Source organism: Ananas comosus, linkage group 9, assembly GCF_001540865.1.
Source record: "Ananas comosus cultivar F153 linkage group 9, ASM154086v1, whole genome shotgun sequence".
NCBI lineage: Eukaryota > Viridiplantae > Streptophyta > Magnoliopsida > Poales > Bromeliaceae > Ananas > Ananas comosus.
Window position 1 is genome coordinate 2278482 of NC_033629.1, and position 26232 is coordinate 2304713.

Sequence of the window (26232 nt, forward strand, 5' to 3'; positions counted from 1 at the left end):
CAAGGAAAAGCTATACAAACGTTTTACTAGAAACGACTACCACTGAAAATAGAAACAAAAGCGAGGAGGAGCGATCACAAAGGCAATTCCAAAGGCTTGCTAAACCCTAGAGAGAGATTGTGCTTGAGGCTTTGGAGCCATCAATTTGGGTGATGAAGGAGAAGTTACTTTGTTTGTGAAAAGAGGCTCAGGAGATTGCTGCTTTTCGCAACTTCAGAAGAAAAGCACAAATAAAGCAAGTATGAGCCCCTTGGAGGATCATCCTAATGTTTTTCACATCACATTTTTGCCCCACTTCTAAGTCCTAACATTTCAACAGCTGTTACCACTGGTACCACAACAAAAAAGCAAAAGCAAAGGTGGTCACATTTGCTTAACTAGTGTAACTAGTGTTGTATTCTTCCTTTTTTGTCTACTCTCAATACGTTTTGGTTTGTTTAATCTTATTTTCAAGTTAGTTGATTACAACTCATTTTGTTTAGTTTTCTTTTCAACTAAAAAGTAACTTAGTCCAAGTTTTTGAACTCTTGACAATAGTTGGAACCGTAAAGCTTTTAGATCTTAAAAGAAAGAAGCTATAATTTAAAAGTTTGGCTTCCAACTACAGCAAGAAGATAGGAAAAGGAATTTAAAACGAAAAGCTCGACTCAAACATCACCATTTTAAAAGCTCTGGCTGTTCAAATTGTATATGCATAAGATAGGTACATATTTACACATGTGAAACGTAGTGTATTCCCAACACACACACACACACACACACACACACACACACACACACACACAAATCAGATAAGTCAGAGAAATTTTGTAATTGAATACAGCTCAACAGTAAAATTTTCAAGATACAGGAATGCAACAAAGATTGCTCCTCTGAAAGAAGAACATAGATAATTTATTGAAACAACTAAACTTACATATAAACTGTACAGTCAAATTTACAGAGGTTGTTAAGGAAACCTAAAAAGAGAAAAGGAAAAAAGAAACAAGGGGAAAAGAAGGGAAAGATCCTACGCTGTTTTTGGTTTTTGGTCAGGAAGATTGAGGCTACGGTTTGACCAGCTTGACGCTGCTGTAGAAGCGCTTGAGGTCCTTCATCGCCCGCTCCTCAATCTGGATTGAGCGGATTGAAGATGGGGCATCGGTATCGGGTTTAAACCATCGGCTAGGATTCGAAGCCTTTGAGCTGCCGACATCCGATGTTGAGCTGTGAGAAGGGATCGAGAAACCCGAAGTCGTGATCTTAGGGCTGTGAGAGAGGCTCTGATGCTTCTTTTCCTGCAAAAAAAGACATAGGAAGTGATTACTTTTTGTTAGTGTTAAGGTTGAATTGGAATTTAGCCGACCATTGAAGAAAATGGAAGGAAGAGGATGTCTAAAAGATAAAAAGGATAGTCACAATATTAGTTTAATACGACAAGAAAGTATTGCTTTTCAATCCTTACTTTGCCAAGAGGCAGGAAATCTAAAGTATCTAAGTTCCTATAACTATAGACTTTGACAATTAAGCTAAAATTGTACCAAATGATCCTTGCCTATTTCCCGTAATCACTTGACATACGAAATGATGAATAAAATTAAGGGAATCTAAATTTCATAGTTTCATACAATCTGATTCTGGCACTTTTTTCATCATTGGGTATTAAGTATACAAGTTTCTAACACGTACTCAATCAGGATGTGTAATCTATGGACATCAAGTGCGCCTACTATCATATTTCTAGTTTAAAGGTTCCCAGCACAATCGATTGAAATTTTGAAGAGACTCATTGTGCATATTTCCTCCATATAAAACCTAGGATACAACAAAACACATGAAATAAGACCACCAAAACATCAGTAGCTCTGAGAAACGGCTAAAATGTACATACCTGCTGCATCTGTATATCCCGTAAGGAAGGCCTGGATAAGGTTGGCGAATTTCCCGCTGATGACCAAGGAGGCGTGCCCTTCTCTCCATCAGAAGCCGGCCCTCCCCGCACAGAAGCTACAGCTATCGGGCTTGAAGTTGCAGCTGGCAAAAATGAAGCTAATCTAATCTGCCCACCGGTTGTCGGCTCTATTGGGTCTTCGACCCGATCCTTTGCCTTAGGAGCAGTCATAATCTCCTTTGTTTTACTCTGTTCATTCTGAATGTCGCGAAGCGAAGCGAGCCCTTTCGTGATCTTAGCCCCTCCCCAGGCAGGCCCCTCACTTTTGGGTGTGGGTGGCGGCGGAGGGGTCGGGGTTTGTTTGGGGGTGTCATCAAGAGCACCGCTCAGAAACAATGAGAGACCGCCCTTCCTGTTCTTCTTCTTTGATGGGGTAGGGCATGGAGCTTTATTATCGAGAGAACGAGATATGGCATTTACAGCATGTAAGGAGATATCTTCGATTACTTTGCTTTTACCACTAGTATCTACTTCCTGTTGGTAAGCAGGACAGACCTTATCAACAGAAGTGCTATACATAACACCATTCTACTACGATAAATGCAGCAGTAAATAAATTAAATTGAAAAGAAAAAAGCTTGAAAGTGAATTTGGAACTTGGTTTGAAAAGCAAAAGAAAGGAAACCATGCAAAAAGAATATTAAAAGATTACCTCCTCTTCGGAAATTTTGACAGATATGACTTCTTCGAACGCCTTAATTGGGTTCTTTTCCTCACTATTTACAGACAAGGTATCAGATTGTGCTCCCTTTTGCTTGTTCTTCCTTCGCTGTTTTCTAGAAACCTCAGCTTTTCTATTCACCTTTACATCTAGTAAAGCAGGCTTTAATTCTGACTCAAAGGGAAATCCGAGCTCCATAAGAGCACTTTCAAGGGTGTCTTTGGTTCCAAGCTTAGCAAGTTGCTGATCATCGAGATGATGACCATTCAATTGTTTTGCTTCAAGCATCTCTATCTGCTGCAATTTCTTTCTAAGTGCCCTAACTTGCTTTAATACAGCTTGGTCGGCGGTGCTTTCTCCTTCAAGAAAGCTCGATCCGCCATTTATTCTATCTATCGGTTCTTGGATGTCTCGGATCCTGAGAAATCCCCTCTCACTATCCCCTTCTCCATCACTATTGATAATAGCAGGAAAAGTAGCGGTCATCGTGGGAAGGTGGCGGTAGCTCCATGGTTCTGAGGATTTGGAATCCAACAGTCTCTCGAGCTTTGCGAGAATTTCTGAAGAAGCACCCACAACAGCAGGGGCCGCGAATGTGAAGATATAGTCGAGGTTTCGCACAGCTATCTCCTGCAATGGTATTAGATTGCATGCTTTGAGCACAAAGGCAGCATTCAAAATATTATACATACATCTCCCTGCAAGATCATCTATTTACGTATATAACACTGTTAAGATTTTTGCAGGGGTATATACAAATGTATATATCAAAAAAATATAAATAAATAAGATGATGTATGGCTGAAAAAGGTACCTCACAGTGTTTTCTTAGCTCATCTGCCTCTAGAGAATCAGCGATTTCGAGAAGTTGTACAGCGTTCCTTGGCTCGACGAGGAACTCACAAGCAACTTTCTCACATAGGCTTTTCAAACTGGGTACTTCACCCTTGCTAAATTTCTCTTCATTTTGAGAACCTTTACCACTACTTTTGGTTTGAACATCGCTAAAAAGGATTTCTTCATCCAATTCTTCAAGCTCAACATTCTCCTCCGCCGTTGGATTCAGCTGAGATGTTTGCTGTTTGGGAGGATACACGGGATGATAATGAGCAGAGAGAACTATTAAATGTGTTTCACCGACACATATCGAAGTAGCTCTCTTAACACCGTGAAGGCGGGTCACAGAAGGAGTTTCATCTTTATATTTCTTCCCATCCCACATATAAACATCTCCAGTATCCGTAACAGCAGCAGTCCAGTATTTACCAGCTGAAATGCTCACAGCCTTCCGTCCGGCCATCCAGTAAAGCTATATATATGAAATAGAAAAGCGGAAACTACATATGAAACAAAGGAGTAGAAGAACAAAAGGATAAATATAGTAATGATTTTATACTGAATTGAAGGAAACCATGACAAATGAAACAATGAAGTCCAACCTGGTGGCAGCTTAAATCAGGATCGGAAGAAACCCAGTAGAAAAGAGAACCATCATCGGTGAGAGCCGTGCTGTGTATGAATCCTGCGGCAACTGAAGTCACATGGAGCCGCTCGGCCCGATGAAATTTTAGTGGAGTATTTCCACTCTTCTTTAGGCATCTGGCAATAATAACCCGCCTAGGGGTCACAAGACGATGGCCCCAAGTAAACACCTGGAAAATAATTAGAAAATTGAGTGGGATGAAAATGGCGTGGGAGAATACAGAATTTGGAAAAGTAAAAGCATGATCTAAAAGCAACGAACACCAATCAAATATCAAATTTAGGTTCGTTAGGAAAGTCAGACCAACTACTATTTACTTTCAGTAGCTCATACTGTCTACTTGATTACTTTGATGAACGACGCATTAGGAAAACATGAAGATTTTAGAGAATAATAATAGTGGAAATAATTAGAAAAACAAATAAGCACCTACCATCTTAATAGGTACGGACGTACGGTAAGCTGGATTAAGGTAGATATTAATGCTTAATGCCAAATGACACTTTCTGATCAAAAGCATGATGAGGAAATGATAGAACATGTCGATGAAGAATATTTGAAAATAATCTCCAAAGTTTGAAACTGTAAATGTGCTCATTAAACAAACTTCCTCCAAAACAGAAATAAGCATGGAGACGGTGGAGTAAATCGATGGAAATTGCCATGAAAACCTTACCTCCCCATCAGCTCCTAATACTATAGTATGATACTTTGCTGCTGAGATTCCTCTGAAAACTTTTCCCTTCAAGTACTCCACCATTCTCGGCGTGTAATTTGAGGCAGAGTTAGAGGTGCCGTAGCCAAGCTGACCTTCTTTGTTACAGCCCCAAGTGTAAACTTCACCAGAGTCGGCAACTACAGCAGAGTGCTTATTTGCAGCAGCAACAGCAATTACTTTCGCTCTTAGGGAACTGACACGCCGTGGTGTGGGTTGCGTATCAACTGAAGTATAACCAAGCTGACCCTCTGCATTGGAAATAGTGTAATTGAAAAAAGGGAGGAAAAGAGGGAAAAAGAAAGAAATGAAAAGTTGATTTTGTAAGGTGCGGATATAGAATTTATCTTGGGGTTTTTACATATATATACCAACAAAATCATCTAGTTACTTATCTAGAGTACCTGAATTTTCTAACATATCCTCGAGAGCACAATTTGATGTACATATACCCTTAAATTAAGTTGTTGAATCATCCAATTGATAGGATCACCATGGAATTATAATGGAAAAGATTTCTAAAGGCATATACAAAATATTCAGCTTTTGTGGGGACATACATGTAATACAAGATAAAGCAGAAGGTATATAAGTAATATTTCAATTTGTTATTTTTTTTTAAAAAAAAGTATCTAACGGATACAGAGGGGAAAACAAAGTGAAAAGAAATTATGAAATCTACCTCTATTTGATCCCCAAGTGAAAACCTCCCCAGCTTCTGTTGCAACAACAGTATGATGCTTGGCTGCTGCAACAACCCTAACTTGACGAGCCCCAAGCCCTAGTGTCACCAGGCGAGGAGTAATTACAGCAGCTTGGCCACTGCATATAGTAAGAAACAAATCATTATAAAGATAATAATGAAAATAAATTCAACAGTAAATTACAAGGATAAACAGGAGAAGACAGATTTGAGACATTTCATATTTAGTAACCTAAGGATGAATCATTTACATAAGGTTAACCTGTGTATATCAACTGAGTTAGGCATGTAAAGATGCATTGTCCTACACATTAATTATATACCTATGAATATCAAAATCTGGGTGCCCGAGGCGACCGCCCCTACCAAATCCCCAAGTATAGAGTTCTCCATTCGAAGTAACGGCTACACTGTGGAACTTTGAAGCAGCAATTATTTTGATATAAGTTCCTTGAAGTGCATCAATTTTGCATGGCAGCTTCTGTATGTGTGCATTGCCTGTACCAAGCTGGTAGTTCGTCCCACTTCCCCAACTAAAGACTTCTGTGGCAACTAAAATGGCCAAAAGGAATATATATATATAGATCAGAACAAGCTTTATAACTTAAGAGACTAGAAAATGGTCCAAACAAAATTAAAGAAAAGAATAAAAATATAAATGAATATACAAACTAAACAATTGAAAGGTATGATTCAGCGAAGTCGGAAAATTTTTTATCAAAGAATCAACTCAGTCCACTAGTCAATATGGTAAATAAAGAGAAATATTCTGGAATGAACTAACAACTTAAATAACATAACAACACAGAGTATTATGACCACTCAGATGATAAGAGTTACCTGAATCAGGTGTAGTTCCAACAACTTGAGATACAGGTCCTGAGAGAAGATCAAGAGGGGTTCGACCTTTAGGGTCCTCTAAAGTGAGGGATGCACCAGATTGCAGTAGAACACCGGCAACAGCTAGATGACCAAAATGAAGCGCGCGATGGAGGCTGCTCCACCCTGATTCCCCATCCTGAAAGAAAAAAAGTAATGCACAAATTCAATGGATAATTCCATTCGAAACAAAAATTCATAAAGGAATTATTTGAATAATACTGCTATTGTGTTCCGAATTATTTCTAGTCATAAATTCTTAAATTACATAATGTCCCCAATCTGTTTTGTCAGATCCATAAAATTCATAAAATTTGTAAAACTCCTAATAAATTTGAAGAAAATTGCTAATATTTACATTTCTGTGTGTTTTTTGTCATCATTCATGTACTTGCAAATAATTTAGTCAGCCAATTGTTCATAAATTATTCTTAATTTCAAAATTGGAGAAAATTATGACCATGGTTTGAAGAGTAAACTACACAAAAGGAGCAATACACACCCTCGCATCAGGATCAGAACCAGCAGCAAGAAGTCTCCGCACAATTGGCACGTGATTTCTCCAGGTTGCAATATGGAGAGGAGTGAGGCCAAAAGTGTTTCTTGCATCAATGTTCCCGCCATGTTTCTTTAATAAGGCTAAAGCAGAATCTAGTTCAGCTAGAGACCCTTGCTTGGATATGAACCACAGGTCTTTTAGAGTGCCGCTAGAGGAAAGTTTGCGAATTGGGGTTTGTTTTACTGTGTTTGAAGGTGATGCTGAAAACTCCATGAACCTTGCAGAAGAAATATTGGATCTAAAAATTGAAAGACAAATCAAGTCTAAATCCTCAGTAACAAAAAGCACTTAATATCGGCAAAAGCTCCATTTCCACTTCATGAAAGCACCAATTTTGATTCCATTGTGCTCACTAATTTTCCATACTAATTGATCAGTTCCAAGATCACAGTGCGCTAAAAAACCATCTTTGACTCCATCATATTGAAGTAAAGTCGGAGTGTTCTAGACTAGATATTTGTCAGAATAGCCATCCACAGAATCCAACATGCAAGGCAACAACATCCTGTAGAACCTGCAAAAATGGCCGCATTTCCCTTAATTACTTCAGGTACAATGCTGTAGAATATCAACCCATAGCAAATGAAGAAACATAAAGATTCTTTTTTGTCAACAGATGCATCAGATATCATTGACAGCATTTGTTCTACTGAAATACCTAAAGAGTAGGCAATTGAAAGAGAGAACATTTGGCTCTTGGCTTTAAATTACTAATTGGCACCCATCATCCAAAGACGATCCTCCTAGAAACTTTTGTTTTACACAGTTCAAAACCATTGGCCAATCAAGAAGAGACAACAGTAATAACATTACATAACTGGTGAGAAAGCATTTTAGCTATGTATTGGCAATGATCATCAATTTGAACTTTGGCTGATTAGCTAGGTGCTCACGCGACCAGCAAGTTGCATCACCACAATTAGGAAATGGCGGGATTTGATAAATTAAAGTCATAGAAGAATTGGCTTGTCCTCAAATATACTTATATCTGACGACTATACATGTCATATTCATCTGTAAGCAATCTGAAAGCGATTCTATTTTGAAGTTTCAGCAAATAAAGTAGACCTCTAGCTGCTTTTCCTTGGCTTTAAATGGAAAGCTAATGTGTCTTTTGGCTGAACTTGCATTATTCTGCTTGACTTGCTTATATTTATGCAATGACTATTGAGTCATGATGGAGCTCCAAAGCCACAATTTCAAATTGAACTCAATTTTCGCAGATTGCGGATGGCCTCCAGTAAATCCACATAATTTCATCCTTCTCAACATACAAATGTTATTATATCTAGAAAAAGGCAAGGCAGGTTCTTGGTAATGCCGGAAATTGCACAAGATTTTAGACCCCTTTCTTATAACTTCATGTAAATCTCAGATTCAGCTGAAAATTCGAAAGAAAAATTACATATGCCAACAGAAGATTTCCATCTTGAATTAAACAAAACTAAGATATAGATCTCCTGGAAGACGATCCGTAAAAAGAGTAACTAATAAGCCAACCTGTCATATTCAGCCAAAGCAGATGTAAATGCAATTATAACAGCATGAAGGCATGAAAGCATAGTTTCCAAATAGTACCAACTAATACAAAACTAACTTACAGAATTAGACAAACTATTAATGGGCAGCAAAACTTACCGACAGAAAACAGTAAATACAGATTTTTTTTTTTAACAATTAAGCACCCTAATCATTCATTACAACCAACAAAATTATATACAAAAGAAAGGTGGAATATTGGCGAATTCAAACACAGAATCTTGAGTGTAAATTTTTATCAATCTTCAGCATTCAATATGATGTTGATAGGGCTGAATGAACATTGCAATAAACTATGTTACTATATCACGGTTTCCCTATCAAATTATAAGGGAAAAAAAGCGGATCCATTGAAGTACACAGGATCATTTCGAGAACGTAAGAACCCTAATTGAGAGATCAAAATCTCCAAGACCCATTCGATCCACATCCAACAAAACAACCTAATTCCAACTAACAACGCATCGAATCCAAACTTAGGGCAGATAAACCCAAAAAAGAAGAGATCTTTACCACACAGCAACCACACAGATACAAAAATTGCGCCAAAAGATCACACCTTTCAACAAGCTATAACAAAAACTCCAAGTAAAAAAGACACATTGAGCACAAAAACCGCAAACCCATTTCAAATTAAACCCGAAATTTCAAAACTGAAGCATCAAATCGACATTGTAAGCCAGAAAACAAGATAAGAACGAAGAGAAACGCACCTCAAATCCCTAGAAAAACAAAAATCACAAACCCATTTCAGATTAAACCGCCAATTACAAAACGGAAGCATCAAATCAACATTCCGACGTAGAAAACAAGCGAAAAACGGAGAGAACCCACCTCAAAATCCCAATAAAACGCCAGGAGACGCGACTCTGGGTTTCTCCAGTCGCTCCGAGGCTTTACGTTTAATGGAGAGCGATCACAACAGCAAGAGAGAGAGAGAAAGAGGATCCACGCGCGGAATATACCCTCGTAGAGAGAGAGAGAGAGAGAGAGAGAGAGAGAGAGTTCCCAAACCCCAACTCCCCCTCTCTATCTTTCTCTCTCTACGAACTTTTTCTCCTTTTTTCCTTTTTTTTAATTTTAATTTTCCGATAATCCAGGGGCATTTTCGGAAAAGACACGCGAGGCCCCCAAAGACTCTTCGGGTACTTTGACCAAAATGCCCTCCGTGTCGGATTTGATTTCCTTGTACCCCACGACCCTCTCGCTCCGTTGTTGTTGTTGCCCTACGAGCGTCCGCATTAAAAAGATATGCGGCTTTGGAAATTTATTTATTTATTTATTTATTGGCTGATAAATCACAAAAATATCATCATATGATTCATATCACATTAGAAAACGAAAGATAAAAAAAATGCAAATTGAACCCCTCCAATATAGGCTATTTACAAATAGAAAATTGTAATTTAAATTAATATTAGCACTTTAAATAAAAACTTGATTATATCTATTGGTGATTTTTTAAATTTAATGATTCGAAATATCTCTTTAGCAGATGAAAATTGTTAATTTAATATTGTAATAAAAATAAAATTACAATAATTTAAAATTAGAAAATATATGGTCGCAATTTGCTTATTAGCGGAGTTTTAAATTAGATTTTGACAACTCTGATTAGCTGTCATGGTTGAACTAGACTTACGTCTTTGGACTAAAATGAAAATAAAAATAAAAATTTAAAATTTGTTTTAATAACTCATCTTCTTTTCATAGAATATTCTAGAAAAAGCTGGTATTGACAATTACTAGTTTAGTGCTAAGTTATTATCTCATTGTTTATTCATCAAAATTTGGAAAAAAAAATGAATTTTCCATTTTTTAAAATTTTTTTAAGAAAATACTTTTTTTTTTATTTAATTGAAGTCAAAGAAAAGAATAATCCACAGTCAATGTTAATTACATTAGCCTCCTGGGTTAACTTTGTTGGTACCATAAATATATATATACCTCCCTTCTTATATGGTCAAAGTGTTAAATTCTCATACCACACCTTTAATCTAAAAAAAATAATAAAAAAAAACATACATCTCCACGTCACATAGGAAAAAAAAAAGAAATTAAAATCTAAAAAATAAAGAGAAAAAAGTATTATAATGTAATGGCTTCTACATCCTGTTCAGCAAAATTTAGAATGTGACAACTGTACCACAACATCATATTCTTGATCATATAACAATTCTATAGTTTTACATCGGATGGAAAAAAAAAAAAATCTGATTAAGAATATAAGACGCTACACATCCTAACAATAACAGCTGAACTTAAGTATTTTAGACTGATGGTTTGGATCCAACGAGTTATTATTGTTAATGAATCAGATTCGTTACATTTAGTATCAGAGCTGAATACCAGTAAAAAATATAAGGTATCAGAGCTGAATACCAGTCAAAAATATAAGAAGGTATTTAAAAATGTGAGCTACACCACAGGTTTGCTAATTCTGATTCATATGTGATTGTGTTTGGATCCGATGATGTAAGAGTCTAAAAAAAAAATTTATAACAACTAATTTTTAAAAATAATTATTATATTTTTTAAAATAAAATTTTAATTAGTTAACAATATAGATTATATAGATTATATAGTGCGGCTTCTACATAAAAGGCCATAAATTAGGCTTCATTTAGGGCTTTTTTATAAAATGACCTTCCAAAAATTTGATTTTGGCAAAATAATTCTACCAAAATTTTATTTGTAAAACTAACCCTCCTTTCGTCACGTGGGCGCCACGTCAGGAATTTCTCAAAAAAACGGTGAATCGTTCACCGTCTTTGTAATTTTTGTTGTAAAAGCGGTGAATGGTTCACCGCCTTTAGAAGGCGGTGAACCATTCATCGCCTTTAGTACAAAATTTTTTCTTTCCGCCCTTTCCCCTTTCCGCCCTCTCAAGTCCGTCGTTTCTGTGCCCTCAAGAAGACGGGGAACGATTCACCGTCTTATCAAGGACACCATATTATGGACTTGAAAAGATTTGTGCAGAATATGGATTTGTACTAAAGACGGTGAATGGTCCACCGCCTTATGAAGACGGTGAACCATTCACCGCCTTCACAACAAATATCAAAGACAGCGAACAATTCACCGTCTTTTTGAGAAATCTCTGACGTGGTGCCCACGTGGTGAGAGGAGAGTTAGTTTCACAAATAAAAATTTCACAGGATTAGTTTGGCAAATACAAAATTTTACAAGGTTATTTTTGAAAAAAGTCCCTTCATTTATCTTATTATAATTTTTTTTTTCATATTTCATTTACAATTTAAAATTGAAATTAATTTTTTTTTTTTAGAAGGGGAGCAAATTAAGTATCATAGCATGTGTTATACAGTTGGCTTAGCCGGGTATTCACGTGCATCGCAACCGTTTAAGTTGTGATTTTCCATAATTACCCCTCCCTTAATATCTATTGTTTTAGTTTTATATTTTTTTTCGAAAATTTGATACATTACAACAAATACTATACCAAAAGAGTTGTAAAATAATTTTAATTCAATTTTTTTTTTAGTTTATATCTTCGTTTTCCATATTAATAGAGTTATTTTGCTTTCAAAATAATTTCTCTGTACATAATTTTTGCAATTTTCCTATAAATATATGAGTTTAAATAACTAGATTTATTCCTTTGCTCCATGATTTATAAACATTTACTAATATAATATAATATATCTACATAAATAAATTTGTTAGAAAATTTATAATTTTGTTTTGTAAATATAGTATTATTTTCTTTGTTTATACAGAATAAATTAATTGAGCATGATCAAATTTACTTAGTAAATAGCATAATGTTAAATTCCACTTTATTAAGAGCACCACTTTATTTTGGGTTTTTTTTTTAATTTATTAGTACCATGGTGAAAATTATTATGAATTAATTACCAATTAATTCTCCCAACAACTTGGACAAAGAAGCTATAAATACTAAGTTCAATGATTTGCTAGTTTCTTAGCATTATTTATCTTTTTGAGTACCTGCCTATTTAATAACTAAAACTATTTTTTATCAATCAATCAAGTAAAAAAAAATGATTAACAAGCCATCAAATTCACTATTTTTTGTTCATTTATTTAAAACCAAGCTTTTTTCTCAATTAGTAGTTAATAAATATAATTATTGTTCACATATCAGCTGGGTTTCATTGATCATAAACGCGCTTATAGCATTATGTAAGGTGAAAGAGTAGCTAATTTATAATTTGTCAACTGAACTAAATGATGATCCTGTTGCGATCTGCTATAAAACTCTTATTAAGTTCTATTAATGTCCATTCATAAAATCATAACTTTATTATTTAAATTATAATAGAACCATTATTAAGATAATAAATTATAACTTATTAAATTTCGCAGGGACGAAGCCATGTGTAGACCCAAAGGGGCCATGGCCCCCTCTTTTCAATATTTACTTTATAATCCTTTCATAGTTTATAAATTTTTTAGTTAATTTTTAAAATATATGAACCTATCTTATAAAAAGTTTTTAGTGCTAGTATAAAACTCCCTCTCTTCTTATATATTTTATAGGTAAAAATATACTAAAAATCTCATAATTATAGTGCATTTTGAAATAAGTCCTTTCAGCTTTAAATATTTTGTTTATACATTCTTAATTTTATAATTATTTTTTATGAGCTAATTTATTTAACTAAATAAACTAGTATGCTAAATTTAATAGCTCTGTTAGATATTAGTCACCGGTTGTTATTATTATTAATAAAAATTAAAAAATTAAATTCTAACTAAATTATTATTAGATTTAGTACAATTCTTAAGTTATTTCAATAGAATAATGCAAATAAAATAATTAGAAATTAAGCGAATGAAAATTAAAAAATAAATTTAATATTTTTTTAATATTAATTATCTAATCACTAAATTTTTTTATTAAAAATTTAAGTAATTAAAATTTTATTTATCTGCTAAAATTTTTATTCGTATATATTTTGGCCCCCTTGTGATTGAATTCTGGCTTCGTCCCTGAAATTTCAGATGGTGAATTAGAAATTGGAAAAATTGTTGATAATCTAGAAACTTCTTTTTTTCCCAAAAAAAAATGAAAAATAAAAAAGGTGTAGCTAGATAATAATTTTGCTCCAATCTTGGGCATAGAGAAAAGCACCTCTTCTCTTTCACAAGAATATGCTCTTTGCCAAAGCCCTTGAAGTGACCCACTAACTAGGCAGTTTATTTTGGTATCCAATTCTTTGATTTTTTTTTTGAGAAAACTTCAAAAAATCCCATGTGGTTTCGTAGTTTCTCACTTTGTCCCCCTGTGGTTTAAAATGTATTAATTTGCTCCCCTGTGGTTTATTTTTTCTCTTTTTCTTATCAATTTCATTATTTTTTTTCTTAAATCAGTGATAAAGTTAAAATTAAAGGGTACTAAAGTGAATATTTGATAAATCTATATGGGTATCTGAAGTTTTTTTGTATATAATTTAATGAAATATTAACGAAAAAGCTACCGAAAAGATAAAAACGAAACCACATGGGGGCAATTTGATACATTTTTAAACCACAGGGGGGCAAAGTGAGAAACTACGAAACCATAGGGGGGGTTTTTGAAGTTTTCCCTTTTTTTCTATAATTTTTCTTTATTTTTCTATGATAGTCACATTTCAATTGTTATATATTAATCAAAACTTTGATGCTATACAGCTTGTTATTTCTAGCCAAAGCATAAATACCAAGACATTTTACAACAACAAAAAAAGTAATTTCCACAATTAATTCCCTAACTTCGAAATGCTCTGCTTACAAAAGTCGCTTAAAGTAGTAGGTTGGTATCTTAAATAGATTATAAATAGAGGGAATAAGTTTTAGGAGTACTGGATCAGCTTTTGAAACTACGTTCGGTGAGGATTTTTAAGTAAGTACTTAGTTCGCAAACGTGAGCTCACGAATTTAAAGTAAAATCTATCAAAAATATGTCTTTCACATTATTTTCATTTAAGTTTACTAAGATTCGTACATGATTGGCATGTTATGTTTCTCACATTTTGTGTGCATTGTATAAATGGTTTTCTCTGTAATCGTAAACATATGTTAAATTTGTATCTGAGATACGAGCTCTAAATTAAGCACAAAATGCGATAGTTAACAAATTTAGTTTGGTATTTAAGTTGTTGAGGCAAATGCTTAAACAAATCTTTGGAACAGTCCATCTCTTTGGAGCTTTCATAGACAGAGAAAAGGCAGGTTAAATACACTTCTGACTCTCAAATTATGAAAAACGTGATATTTTGGTTCTAAGACTTTAATTATTGTAGTTTCTGACTTCAACTTTTAGAATCATTACAGTCAAATCTCACAATTTAATTGAATTGAGTAAATATTAAGCTGACACTGATATGAAAGTAATGTGATATCTTAATTATTGTTGTGCGATAACTACAATAATACTACTATATTACTTGCATATTAGCGATTTGCCGATTTTTTATCAATATAATATAGTACAATTAATGTGGTGTTGAGGTGAGGGAATATGGTATATTTTGAGGAAATATGCCAATTCCTGGTTCTGAAAATAGCTGAAACAATAGCTAGTATTTAATAGCCACCAAATTTATATTACATCTTGCTGAGTGGTGACAAATTGAAAAAGCTAAAGATCCCAGGAAGAGGGGGACAATTGTTTGGAGAAGAGTTTCTGAGGAAGGTGTTCTTGGAGAACACTCACTCAAGAGGAAGGAGATTGCGAGGCTAGGACTTCGAAAGATACTCGGAGGTAAAAGCTTCGATTTTATTCGGTTGCTCTATTTGGATAAGAATTGGTTTGAGGAAGATAAAACATATTGGCTATTGTTACACCCTGCTTCGAAATTTATTATCTTTTCCACACAAGTGCTCCACATTTGACACATACCAGATAAGTTTATATATTATATGAACACTAAAAATGCACTGAAGAAGAAAAATTGTGCCCGATGCGCGCATGATATAGTATCTGTTTATATATAATCGAACTAATCACGAACAAATCAATCCCGATGTTAGAACTGATTCTCTATGTCGAAGAAGCTCAAACCCCTTGCAGTTTGTTCGCACATATTAAGTGCCACTTAAGTGCCTATTTAGAGAATGATGATCTTTGTTAGATTTGAGAATTCGGAACATCACCTTAAGCATTCCCCTTCAGGTGGCGACAGTGACGGTGCGACGACGGCAGGAGGGTAGGATAATATGTTCGAGATATCCTTCGAATTCAACTTCTGGAGAAAATAAATCTTCGCCTTCTAATTTGAAGGGTGAAAGAGAGCCAAAAACAGAAGCTAAAGGAGTTTGCCAAAGAACTAAGGTCATAGTTTAACTATGCTACGTTTTAGGGGTATCCAAACATGACCTTATTGTTAAATGAGGATTAGATTGCAAAGATTTTTCGACAGAAATATTTATTTTCATTTTGTCTTTCTTTTTCTTTTCTACTAGGTCGTAATTTGTGCTTATGTTGAATGTTAAGTATCAATTCTGTACGTCAGGGGGTGCTTCAATAAACTTCCTGCATGTCTGAACGATCTGAAACTCTAATTTAATTGCTAAAAATGGCATGTCCATTCATAACTTATTTAATGTACTAAAATCCTAACTAAATGTACAAAAAATACATTCGAGTCCTGTTGTACTCTGACTAAAATTTGATAAAAGTTTTTTTTAAAAAGGAATCTTTTAGAGATTCCCCTGTAATCAAACTGTCCAGAACTAGAACTTAGGTTCAAATCCAGACTAGAAATAAAAATCAAGGTTTCAAACTATATTCCAAATCATGCTCGGATCCCGGTTGTTGAAGCGTCAACTCTAAATTTAGACTATTTTCTTCACACACTTTCTCCTCCCACTTGACAACTGCTTTGGCGATGGAACTTTTTGAAGCTGAATTTGGGGCGTTCTGGGGCGCAGAATAGGCCGGAAGACTAAGAGAAATCAACAAGTCTAACGGATTAGATTGGCCAATATTCGTCACCTTTCTTGCTTCGAGTGCTTGCTCGGTCGCCGTAGTATCGTCACTCCTGCCGGACTCTTTCTTACGGAGCAAAAAGCATAATTTGGCCGCCTCCCCTGGTTTTTCTACGGTGGCTATCCTCCGACGGAAGGCTAATAATTCCACGCATTCACCCCTGCGTAACTTTTGCTCTGCGACGACGATTTTCCACTCGGCGCCACCCTTGAGAACCGCCCCGAGCGTCCCGTCCCACTGGGTGAGCGTCACGCCGATCTCGCGGTCCCCAGCGATAAGTCGCACCGCCAAGCCGCCATGCTTCCGCCCGACCTCCGTTTCCTTCCTCCTATGATCACCGCCGTTGGTGCCGGAACTTTTTTTATCATATTTCTTGCGTTTCTTGGTCATGAGGTAGAGGAGGTTGGCGTCTCGCCGCTCGCCGGGGGAGAGGAGGGGGAGGAGACGTTCGCGAACGTCGGCGATGGGGATGAGAAAGCGGTTCTGCTGCGATGTAATGTCGGAATTACATAGAATCTTCTCGCTCACGAAGTGGAGAGCCATGAGATCGAACTGCTTCTTGTGAGTCTCTTGAAACTGATGCTGCTCCGGCGACGAGCCCGTATCAAGAATATGTATACGTATTAATTAACCAACCGTAAGTGTTATACTATACGTATATTTATAGTATTGGATTTACAAATCCTATTATGACTTGAAAATGGATTAGTTAGATATTCTCAACTGTTAAGGCCGAGTCCTACTATGATTCGTAAATGGAAGACCCTCGTCTGAGACCATGCAAATCCAAGAGCGCCGAATTAATTACCGTATCCTAGAAATTAGGATTAATTGCATGTATATCCTTATAAAATAATAGAATTAAATATTAATCTATTTTCACAAATTTTAGTAATTAAATGTATTTTTTCAAAGCTGCTGATATTTTCAAATATCTTTTTTATAAATGGTTTTTAATTTTATATAACCTTATTACTTTTAATATTTTTATTTTATATTTCATGCCATTTTTCGTAAACTGTAAATCATAAAATATAAAAGTTATAAGGTTATAATTCTGATGATGAATAAGTTAATGATCGACTAACAATATTTATCCTATAGGAAAAAAAATTGCATATTTTAAAACTTTAGAGAAGGATATGTGTGATAATTAGATTTTTTATAGGAATAAATCAACGAATTCAAAACTATGCACAGATACATGTGAAATTATATTATTATGATTTATATTATTCTTTTGAGGGAGGTGATTTGTGATAGTATGTTAGTAAATAGAGTTTTTTTTTTTAAAAAAAAAGTTATACAATAGACCCCAATGAATTTTAGAATTTGTTAAATAATCATCTTCGATATGAATTTTTACAATTAAATCTTTTAGATTTTATCAAATAATTTAATTAATTTGCCATTCTTTTCAAGAAATTACTAATTGAATAAGCATTCTGATTTTTTGTCCTGCATATAATTTTGTGAAACTCAAAATATAAGTAAATTTTTTTTTTTTTATTCTGACTCATAAAAAGTAAAATAAAAAATGTGATAATTTAATCTTAGTAATTCCTCGTGTGTGCAGTAAAGAGATAAGGGTGCGTTTGGTTCGCGCTATCTTTTAAAGATTCCTACTAATCCAATGGGAATAAAAAAATATGACGGTGTTTGGCTAAATGCACTAAATAATCTAGTTGGTAATATTTGATTCACTTGGGAATAAGATTCACCCCAAAGTACTAATCTCATTCCCTTGAGAGAGGGTGGGTATTTTCATATTAATGGATTGGGGTAATCACAATATGTCTAATCTCTTTCTTTCTTCCTACCCGCAGGCTAATTGATATTATTTTTCTTTACATTCTAACCTTATATCTCTCTCTAAACTTATTTTTCTCCCTAAAATTCAACTTTTTTTCTCTCTCTAAACTAAGCTTTCTCTCTCTCTCTCTTTCTAAAATTTCAACTTTCTCACTCCTTCTAATTTCGACTATATTTTTCTTTCTATTTTTTAATTATGCTCTCTCTCTCTAACTTATACTCTCTCTCCCTTTTTTTCTAAAAAGATGTTGAAACTTTTGGTAACATTATCTAAAATTAATTAAATAAATAAATTGTATATTTTTTGTAATATTAAATAATATGGCTAATTAATATTACCGTGCGAACCAAACACAGAAATTTCACATTCTTAGTAATAGGATGAATAGAAATAAGATTCTCGGATATCTTTTATTCCTAGTAACCTTTCATAATGCGAACCAAACGCACCCTAAGGGTAAGGACAGGGTCCATATTAATACTACCCAAATATCGATTTAATATAAAGCATCTCAGCATTGCATTATCCTAAATGATGGCTAAACCATTATTACATAGCTTTATCATGTAAATTTTACATTTGATTCTCAAACTATGAGGCAGGTGATATTTTAGTTCTACAATTTTAAATTTTTACACTTTTTAGCTCGAACTTTTAAAATTATTGCGATCAAGTCCCAAAATCTAATTTAATTGCTTAAATTCTAACGCATCCTTGATGTAAAGTGACATAACATTTTAATTATTGGCGTATGATCAATCACAATACTGCTATATTATCTCTATATTTGCGATATATTAATATCTAGTCGACAAAATTAGGTTATACGGCTTGATTTAAAAATTAATAAGTTTTCACAAAAAATTACAATAAAGTAAATTTTGAGTACTAATAGATTGAGAACCAAATGCGCAATTTATCCTTAAACTCTGCAAAATTTAATGTACTAAAACCTTAACTAAATGCACAAAAAATACATTCAAGTACTCCTATACTCTAGCGAAAATATGATAAAAAAAATTTAAAAAGGAATCTTTTAGAGATTCCTCTGAAATCAAATAGTCTAGAATGGGTTCGGATGAGGTTCAAAATCGTGACTAGAAATAAAAATCAAAGTTTCAAACTTTAGTTTAGATCATGCAAGGATCATGCATCAACTCTAAATTTAGACTATTTTCTTCACACACTTTCTCCTCCAACTTGACTATTGAACTTTCTATAACCGAATTTGGGCAGTTTTGGAGCGCAGAGTAGGCCGGGAGACCAAGAGAAATCAACAAGTCTAACGGTTTAGATCGGCCGATATTCATCAACTTTCTCGCTTTGAGTGATGGCTCAGTCGTCGCAGTATCGTCACCCCTGCTGTACTCTTTCCTACAAAGCAAAAAGCATAATTCGGCCGTCTCCCCTAGCTTTTCGATCTACGATAGTTGCACTCCGACAGAAGGCTAATAATTCCACGTAGTCACCCTAGCTTGCGTAACTCCTGCTCTGTGACGACGATCTTCCACTCGGCGCCACCGTTGAGAACCGCCCCGAGCATCCCGTTCCACTAGGTGAGCGTCACGCCGATCTCGCGGTCCCTGCGATAAGCCGCACTGCCAGGCCGCCATGCTTCCGTACGTCTGACCTCTGTCTGCTTCCTCCTGCGATCATCGCCGTCGATGCCAAAACTTGTTTCATCGTACTTCTTGCGCTTCTTGGTCATGAGATAGAGGGGAGGGGGAGGAGGCGTTCACGAACGTCGACGATAGGGATGAGGAAATGGTTCTGCTGCGTTTCAACATCAGATTGCTGTAGAATTATTTTGGTCACCAACTCGAAAGCCATGAGAACTCCTTGATTAAGTATCTCGTTAATTAATTAGAAGATCTCATGCATGCATAACTATCATACTATTATACTTGGCGTATGTGTGTATATGTATAGAGGTTGTGGAGAGCATCGTCTGGAATTTTTATTGCCTCTTGATGGGTGGTGACAAATTGAAAAAGCTAAATTTGTGAAAATAAATTGTAGAAAAGGCACCATGTAATCAACATCAGTAGACTTTTCTCTGTTAAGGTAGAAAAATTTTGAGGGCCGTAGTCAAAATTATATTCAAACTTTTTTAGGATTAAATTGTTGGATATTGAAATTCTGAGGATGAAGTTACAGTGGGAATCAAATTTCAGGGACTAAAATGTTACAATTGGAAATTTGAGGATGAAATTGAAATTCAGATCAAACTTTATTAAGGAATATCTTTGTTATTAAAGCTTCTTTACATTTCTATGATAACTGAGCTTGAGTAGTTTTCATTGCGTCTCTTACGTCTACAGAGAAACAGTTTCTCTATAAAATCTATATCCAATCATTCAGTTGTCTTCCGAAATTCAAGGCATGAGCTTAAAAAGTATAACTAATTAATCATTAACTGTAACACAAATCAAGAAAGTGTATTTGAAAGTTTTAGAAATCGTAGATCAGCAAGTACATCTTGATCGTCTCCTTCAACGAAATTTCGGATCCCAATGAATCTCAGTTAATGCCCTTGATTTCGTTGCGTCTACACTGTATTTTGCTGTCTGAAATTGCTGCTAGGTGGCTTGCTCTTTGTGAATATGAAATTGCGAACAAACAAACTGTTGTTGTGTTCTAGATGTACCAAACGGGATCCATTGCTGAAAAAAGTGAGAAAATAAGAAAGTAGTTGCAATAGCAGAAGCCATAGCAGCTGGAGAATAATATGCAAAGCTCATTGAATTGCCCCTACCTTATGATTTTCTATAACTTCTGTTGCTATTTCTCAGGTCGATTAAGTTGATTTAACAAAGTTGCTGGAATATACTATGAATGGAAAGGTTAAAATTTAGGATCCAAAATTATGCTTTTAGTTGGCAATGTTTCGAAGAGACTACGGAGGTAGAAGACTGAAGAATTCAGACTTGCTACCGTTAAGATTATTAAAATTGTTTCAGTGAGCAGCAGATTGTGAAAGATTGTATGTTTTTTTCTACAACATCGGGCAGCGAGAAAGGTCTATTAATATACAGCCCGGAATACATAGTAGTGATGCATGCGTAGATTGTTTTGCGATTAGTTAATCTTATGGCCTTGAACATTTATTAATTGTAGAAGCTGATGCTCTGAAAGGCAAAACTAGGAAGGAGATTGCGAGAGGAAGGTGTTCCCGGAGAACACTCAAGAGGAACGAGATTCCGATGCTCGGATTTCAAAAGATACTCGGAGGTAAAAAGCTTCGATTTAATTTATTCAGTTGCTCTATTTGGATAAGAATTGGTTCGAAGAAGATAAAACAAATTGGTTATTGTTGCGCCCTGCTTTTTCCACACAAAGTGCTCCATATTTGAAGGTTGAAAGAGAGTCAAAAACAGAAGCTAAAGGGCTTTGCCAAAGAACTAGGGTCATATATAGTTTAACTATGCTACGTTTTTAGGGGTATTATTTAAATGGGAATTATATTGCAAAAGATTTTTCGACAGAAATATTTATTTTCATTTTGTCTTTCTTTTTGTTTTCTGCTAAGTCGTAACTTTGGGGACGATGGCCTATTCTTTCTTGCTGAAAGCTTAGGTTACAATAAGGTCGGTGCTTATGTTGAATGTTAAGTATCAATTCTGTACGTCAGGGGGTGCTTCAATAAACTTCCTGCATGTCTGAACGATCTGAAACTCTGATTTAATTGCTACAAATGGCATGTCCGTTCATAACTTATTTAATGTTCTAAAATCTTAACTAAATGTACAAAAAATACATTCGACTCCTCTTGTACTCTAACTAAAATATGATAAAAGTTTTTTTTAAAAAGGAATCTTTTAGAGATTCTCCTGTAATCAAACTGTCCAGAATTAGAACTTAGGTTCAAATCTGGACTAGAAATAAAAATCAAAGTTTCAAACTATATTCCAAATCATGCTCGGATCCCGGTGGTCGAAGCGTCAACTCTAAATTTAAACCATTTTCTTCACACACTTTCTCCTCCGACTTAACTACTGCTCCGGCGATGGAATTTTTGGAAGCTGAATTTGGGGCGTTCTGGGGTGCAGAATAGGCCGGGAGACTAAGAGAAATCAACAAGTCTAACGATTCAGATCGGTCGATATTTGTCACCTTTCTTGCTTCGAGTGCTGGCTCGGCCGTCGCAGTATCGTCACCCCTGTTGTACTCTTTCTTACGGAGCCAAAAGCATAATTCGGCCGTCTCCCTTGGTTTTTCTACGGTGGCTACCCTTCGACGGAAGGCTAATAATTCCACGCGCTCACCCTCGCGTAACTTTTGCTCTGCGACGACAATTTTCCACTCGGCGCCACCCTTGAGAACCGCCCCGAGCGTCCCGTCCCACTGGGTGAGCGTCACGCCGATCTCGCGGTCCCCCGCGATAAGCCGCACCGCCAAGCCGCCATGCTTTCGCCCGACCTCCATCTCCTTCCTCCTACGATCACCGCCGTTGGTGCCGGAGCTCTTTTTATCATATTTCTTGCGCTTCTTGGTCATGAGGTAGAGGAGGTTGGCATCTCGTCGGGGGAGAGGAGGGGGAGGAGGCGTTCGCGAACGTCGGCGATGGGGATGAGAAAGCGGTTCTGCTGCGATGTAATGTCGGAATTACATAGAATCTTCTCGCTCACGAAGTGGAGAGCCATGAGATCGAACTGCTTCTTGTGAGTCTCTTGAAACTGGTGCTGCTCTGGCGACGAGCCCGTATCAAGAATATGTATACGTATTAATTAACCAACCGTAAGTGTTATACTATACGTATATTTATAGTATTGGATTTACAAATCCTATTATGACTTGAAAATGGATTAGTTAGATATTCTCGACTGTTAAGGCCGAGTCCTACTATGATTCGGAAATGGAAGACCCTCGTCTGAGACCATGCAAATCCAAGAGCGCCGGATTAATTACCGTATCCTAGAAATTAGGATTAATTGCATGTATATCCTTATAAAATAATAGAATTAAATATTAATCTATTTTCACAAATTTTAGTAATTAAATGTATTTTTTCAAAGCTGCTGATATTTTCAAATATCTTTTTTATAAATGGTTTTTAATTTTATATAACCTTATTACTTTTAATATTTTTATTTTATATTTCATGCCATTTTTCGTAAACTGTAAATCATGAAATATAAAAGTTATAAGGTTATAATTCTGATGATGAATAAGTTTAATGATCGACTCACGATATTTATCCTATAAAAAAAATTGCATATTTTAAAACTTTAGAAGTATATGTGTGATTAATAGATTTTTATAGGAATAAATCAACGAATTCAAAACTATGCACAGATACATGTGAACTTATACTTGAAATTTATTATGATTTATATTATTCTTTTTAGGGTGGTGATTTGTGATAGTATATTAGTAAATAGAGATTTTTTTAAAAAAAATGTTATACAATAGACCCCAATGAATTTTAGAATTTGTTAAATAATCATCTTCGATTTGAATTTTTACAATTAAATCTTTTAGATTTTATCAAATAATTCAATCAATTTGCCATTCTTTTCAAGAAAATTACTTGAACAAGCATTCTGATCGTTTGTCCTGCATATGATTTTGTGAAACTCAAAATATAAGTAAACTTTTCTTTTTTATTCTGACTCATAAAAAATATAATAAAAATGTGATAATTTAATCTCAGTAGTCCCTCGTGTGTGCTGTAAAGAGATAAGGCTAAGGTTTGGGTCCATATTAATACTACCCAAAGATCGATTTAATATAAAGTAGCTCAGCATTGCGTTTATTGTTAAGGTGTAAATGATGGTTAAACCATTATTATATATCTTTATCATGTAAATTTGACGTTTGATTCTCAAACTATGAGGCAGGTGATATTTTAGTTCTATAATTTTAATGCTGGATTTCAAAAGATACTCGGAGGTAAAAGCTTCGATTTTTTTCAGTTGCTCTATTTGGATAAGAATTGGTTTGAAGAAGATTAAACAAATTGGTCATTGTTACACCCTCTGCTTCGAAATTTACTATCTTTTCCACACAAGTGCTCCACATTTGACAGAGTTTATATTATATGAACACTAAAAATGCATTGAAGAAGATAAATTGTGCCCGGTGCGTGATATAGTATCTATTTATATCTAATCGAACTAATCACGAACAAATCAATCCCCATGTTAGAACTGATTCTCTATGTCGAAGAAGCTCAAACCCCTTGCAGTTTGTTCACACATATTAAGTGCCACTTAAGTGCCTATTTAGAGTATGCTGATCCTTGTTAGATTTGAGAATTCGGAACATCACCTTAAGCATTCCCCTTCAGGCGGCGACAGTGATGGTGCGACAACGGCAGGAGGGTAGGATAATGTGTTCGAGATATCCTTCGAATTCAACTTCTGGAGAAAATAAATCTTCTGTAATTGGATTCAAATGGTGCTTCACCAAAAACAGAAGCTAAAGGTTTGCCAGAGAACTATGGTTATAGTTTATCATAGTTTAACTATGCTACGTTTTTAGTAGTATCCAAACAGGACCTTATTGTTAAATGGGATTAGATTGCAAAAGATTTTTCGACAGAAATATTTATTTTCATTTTGTCTTTCCTTTTGTTTCCTGCTAGGTCGTAACTTTGGGGACGATGGTCTATTCTTTCTTGCTGAAAGCCTAGGTTACAGTCAGGTCGGTGCTTATGTTGAATGTTAAGTATTAATTCTGTACATCAGGGGGTGCTTCAATAAATTTCCTGCATGTCTAAACGATCTGAAACTCTGATTTAATTGCTACAAATGGCATGTCCATTCATAACTTATTTAATGTACTAAAATCTTAACTAAATGTACAAAAAAATACATTCGAGTCCTCTAGTACTCTGACTAAAATATGATAAAAGTTTTTTTAAAAAGGAATCTTCTAGAGATTCCCCTGTAATCAAACTGTTCAGAATTAGAACTTAGGTTCAAATCCGGACTATAAATAAAAATCAAAGTTTCAAACTATATTCCAAATCATGCTCGGATCCCGGTTGTCGAAGCGTCAACTCTAAATTTAGACCATTTTCTTCACACATGCACTTTCTCCTCCCACTTGACAACTGCTCCGGCGATAGAACTTTTTGAAGCTGAATTTGGGGCGTTCTGGGGCGCAGAATAGGCCGGGAGACTAAGAGAAACCAACAAGTCTAATGATTCAGATCGGTCGATATTCGTCACCTTTCTTGCTTCGAGTGCTGGCTCGGCCGTCGCAATATCGTCACCCCCTGTTGTACTCTTTTTTACGGAGCCAAAAGCATAATTCGGCCGTCTCCCCTGGTTTTTCTACCGTGGCTACCCTCCGACGGAATGCTAATAATTCCACGCGCTCACCCTCGCGTAACTTTTGCTTTGCGACGACGATTTTCCACTCGGTGCCACCCTTGAGAACCGCCCCGAGCGTCCTGTCCCACTGGGTGAGCGTCACGCCGATCTCGCTGTCCCCCGCGATAAGCCGCACCGCCAAGCCGCCATGCTTCCGCCTGACCTCCGTCTCCTTCCTCCTATGATCACCGCCGTTGGTGCCGGAGCTTTTTTTATCATATTTCTTGCGTTTCTTGGTCATGAGGTCGAGGAGGTTGGCGTCTCGCCGCTCGCCGGGGGAGAGGAGGGGGAGGAGACGTTCGCGAACGTCGGCGATGGGGATGAGAAAGCGGTTCTGCTGCGATGTAATGTCGGAATTACATAGAATCTTCTCGCTCACGAAGTGGAGAGCCATGAGATCGAACTGCTTCTTGTGAGTCTCTTGAAACTGATGCTGCTCCGGCGACGAGCCCGTATCAAGAATATGTATACGTATTAATTAACCGTCCTTTTGTGTTATACTGTATACGTATATTTGTAGTATTGGATTTACAAATCCTATTATGACTTGAAAATGGATTAGTTAGATATTCTCGACTGTTAAGGCCGAGTCCTACTATGATTCGGAAATGGAAGACCCTCGTCTGAGACCATGCAAATCCAAGAGCGCCGGATTAATTACCGTATCCTAGAAATTA

At 35.6% G+C, this 26232-nt stretch overlaps 1 protein-coding gene and 1 long non-coding RNA gene across 2 annotated transcripts; one reads left to right on the plus strand and one right to left on the minus strand.

Annotated features, from left to right (window-relative positions):
• LOC109715170 lies at positions 854 to 9457 on the minus strand. The gene is made up of 11 exons (XM_020240050.1): positions 9304 to 9457; positions 6874 to 7444; positions 6333 to 6510; positions 5816 to 6044; positions 5472 to 5611; positions 4751 to 5040; positions 4031 to 4243; positions 3406 to 3900; positions 2583 to 3221; positions 1871 to 2404; positions 854 to 1277 (listed from the first exon to the last, which is right to left on the minus strand). Exons 2-11 carry the CDS (start codon positions 7141 to 7143, stop codon positions 1047 to 1049), a joined length of 3219 nt encoding a protein of 1072 aa, XP_020095639.1. The 5' UTR covers positions 7144 to 7444; positions 9304 to 9457; the 3' UTR covers positions 854 to 1046.
• On the plus strand, positions 14953 to 16042 carry LOC109715702. Its single transcript, XR_002217734.1, has 2 exons — positions 14953 to 15196; positions 15608 to 16042. It is a non-coding gene; the product is annotated as an uncharacterized LOC109715702 (long non-coding RNA).

Excerpts from the sequence above, each read along its gene's own strand:
- LOC109715170 (XM_020240050.1), bottom strand. The coding sequence starts at position 7,143 with ATGGAGTTTTCAGCATCACCTTCAAACACAGTAAAACAAACCCCAATT. Across the intron at positions 5,612-5,815 it reads CCAGATTTTGATATTCATAG|TGGCCAAGCTGCTGTAATTA; the intron begins GTATATAATTAA and ends TACTATATGCAG. Across the intron at positions 3,222-3,405 it reads AGCTAAGAAAACACTGTGAG|GAGATAGCTGTGCGAAACCT; the intron begins GTACCTTTTTCA and ends ATACCATTGCAG.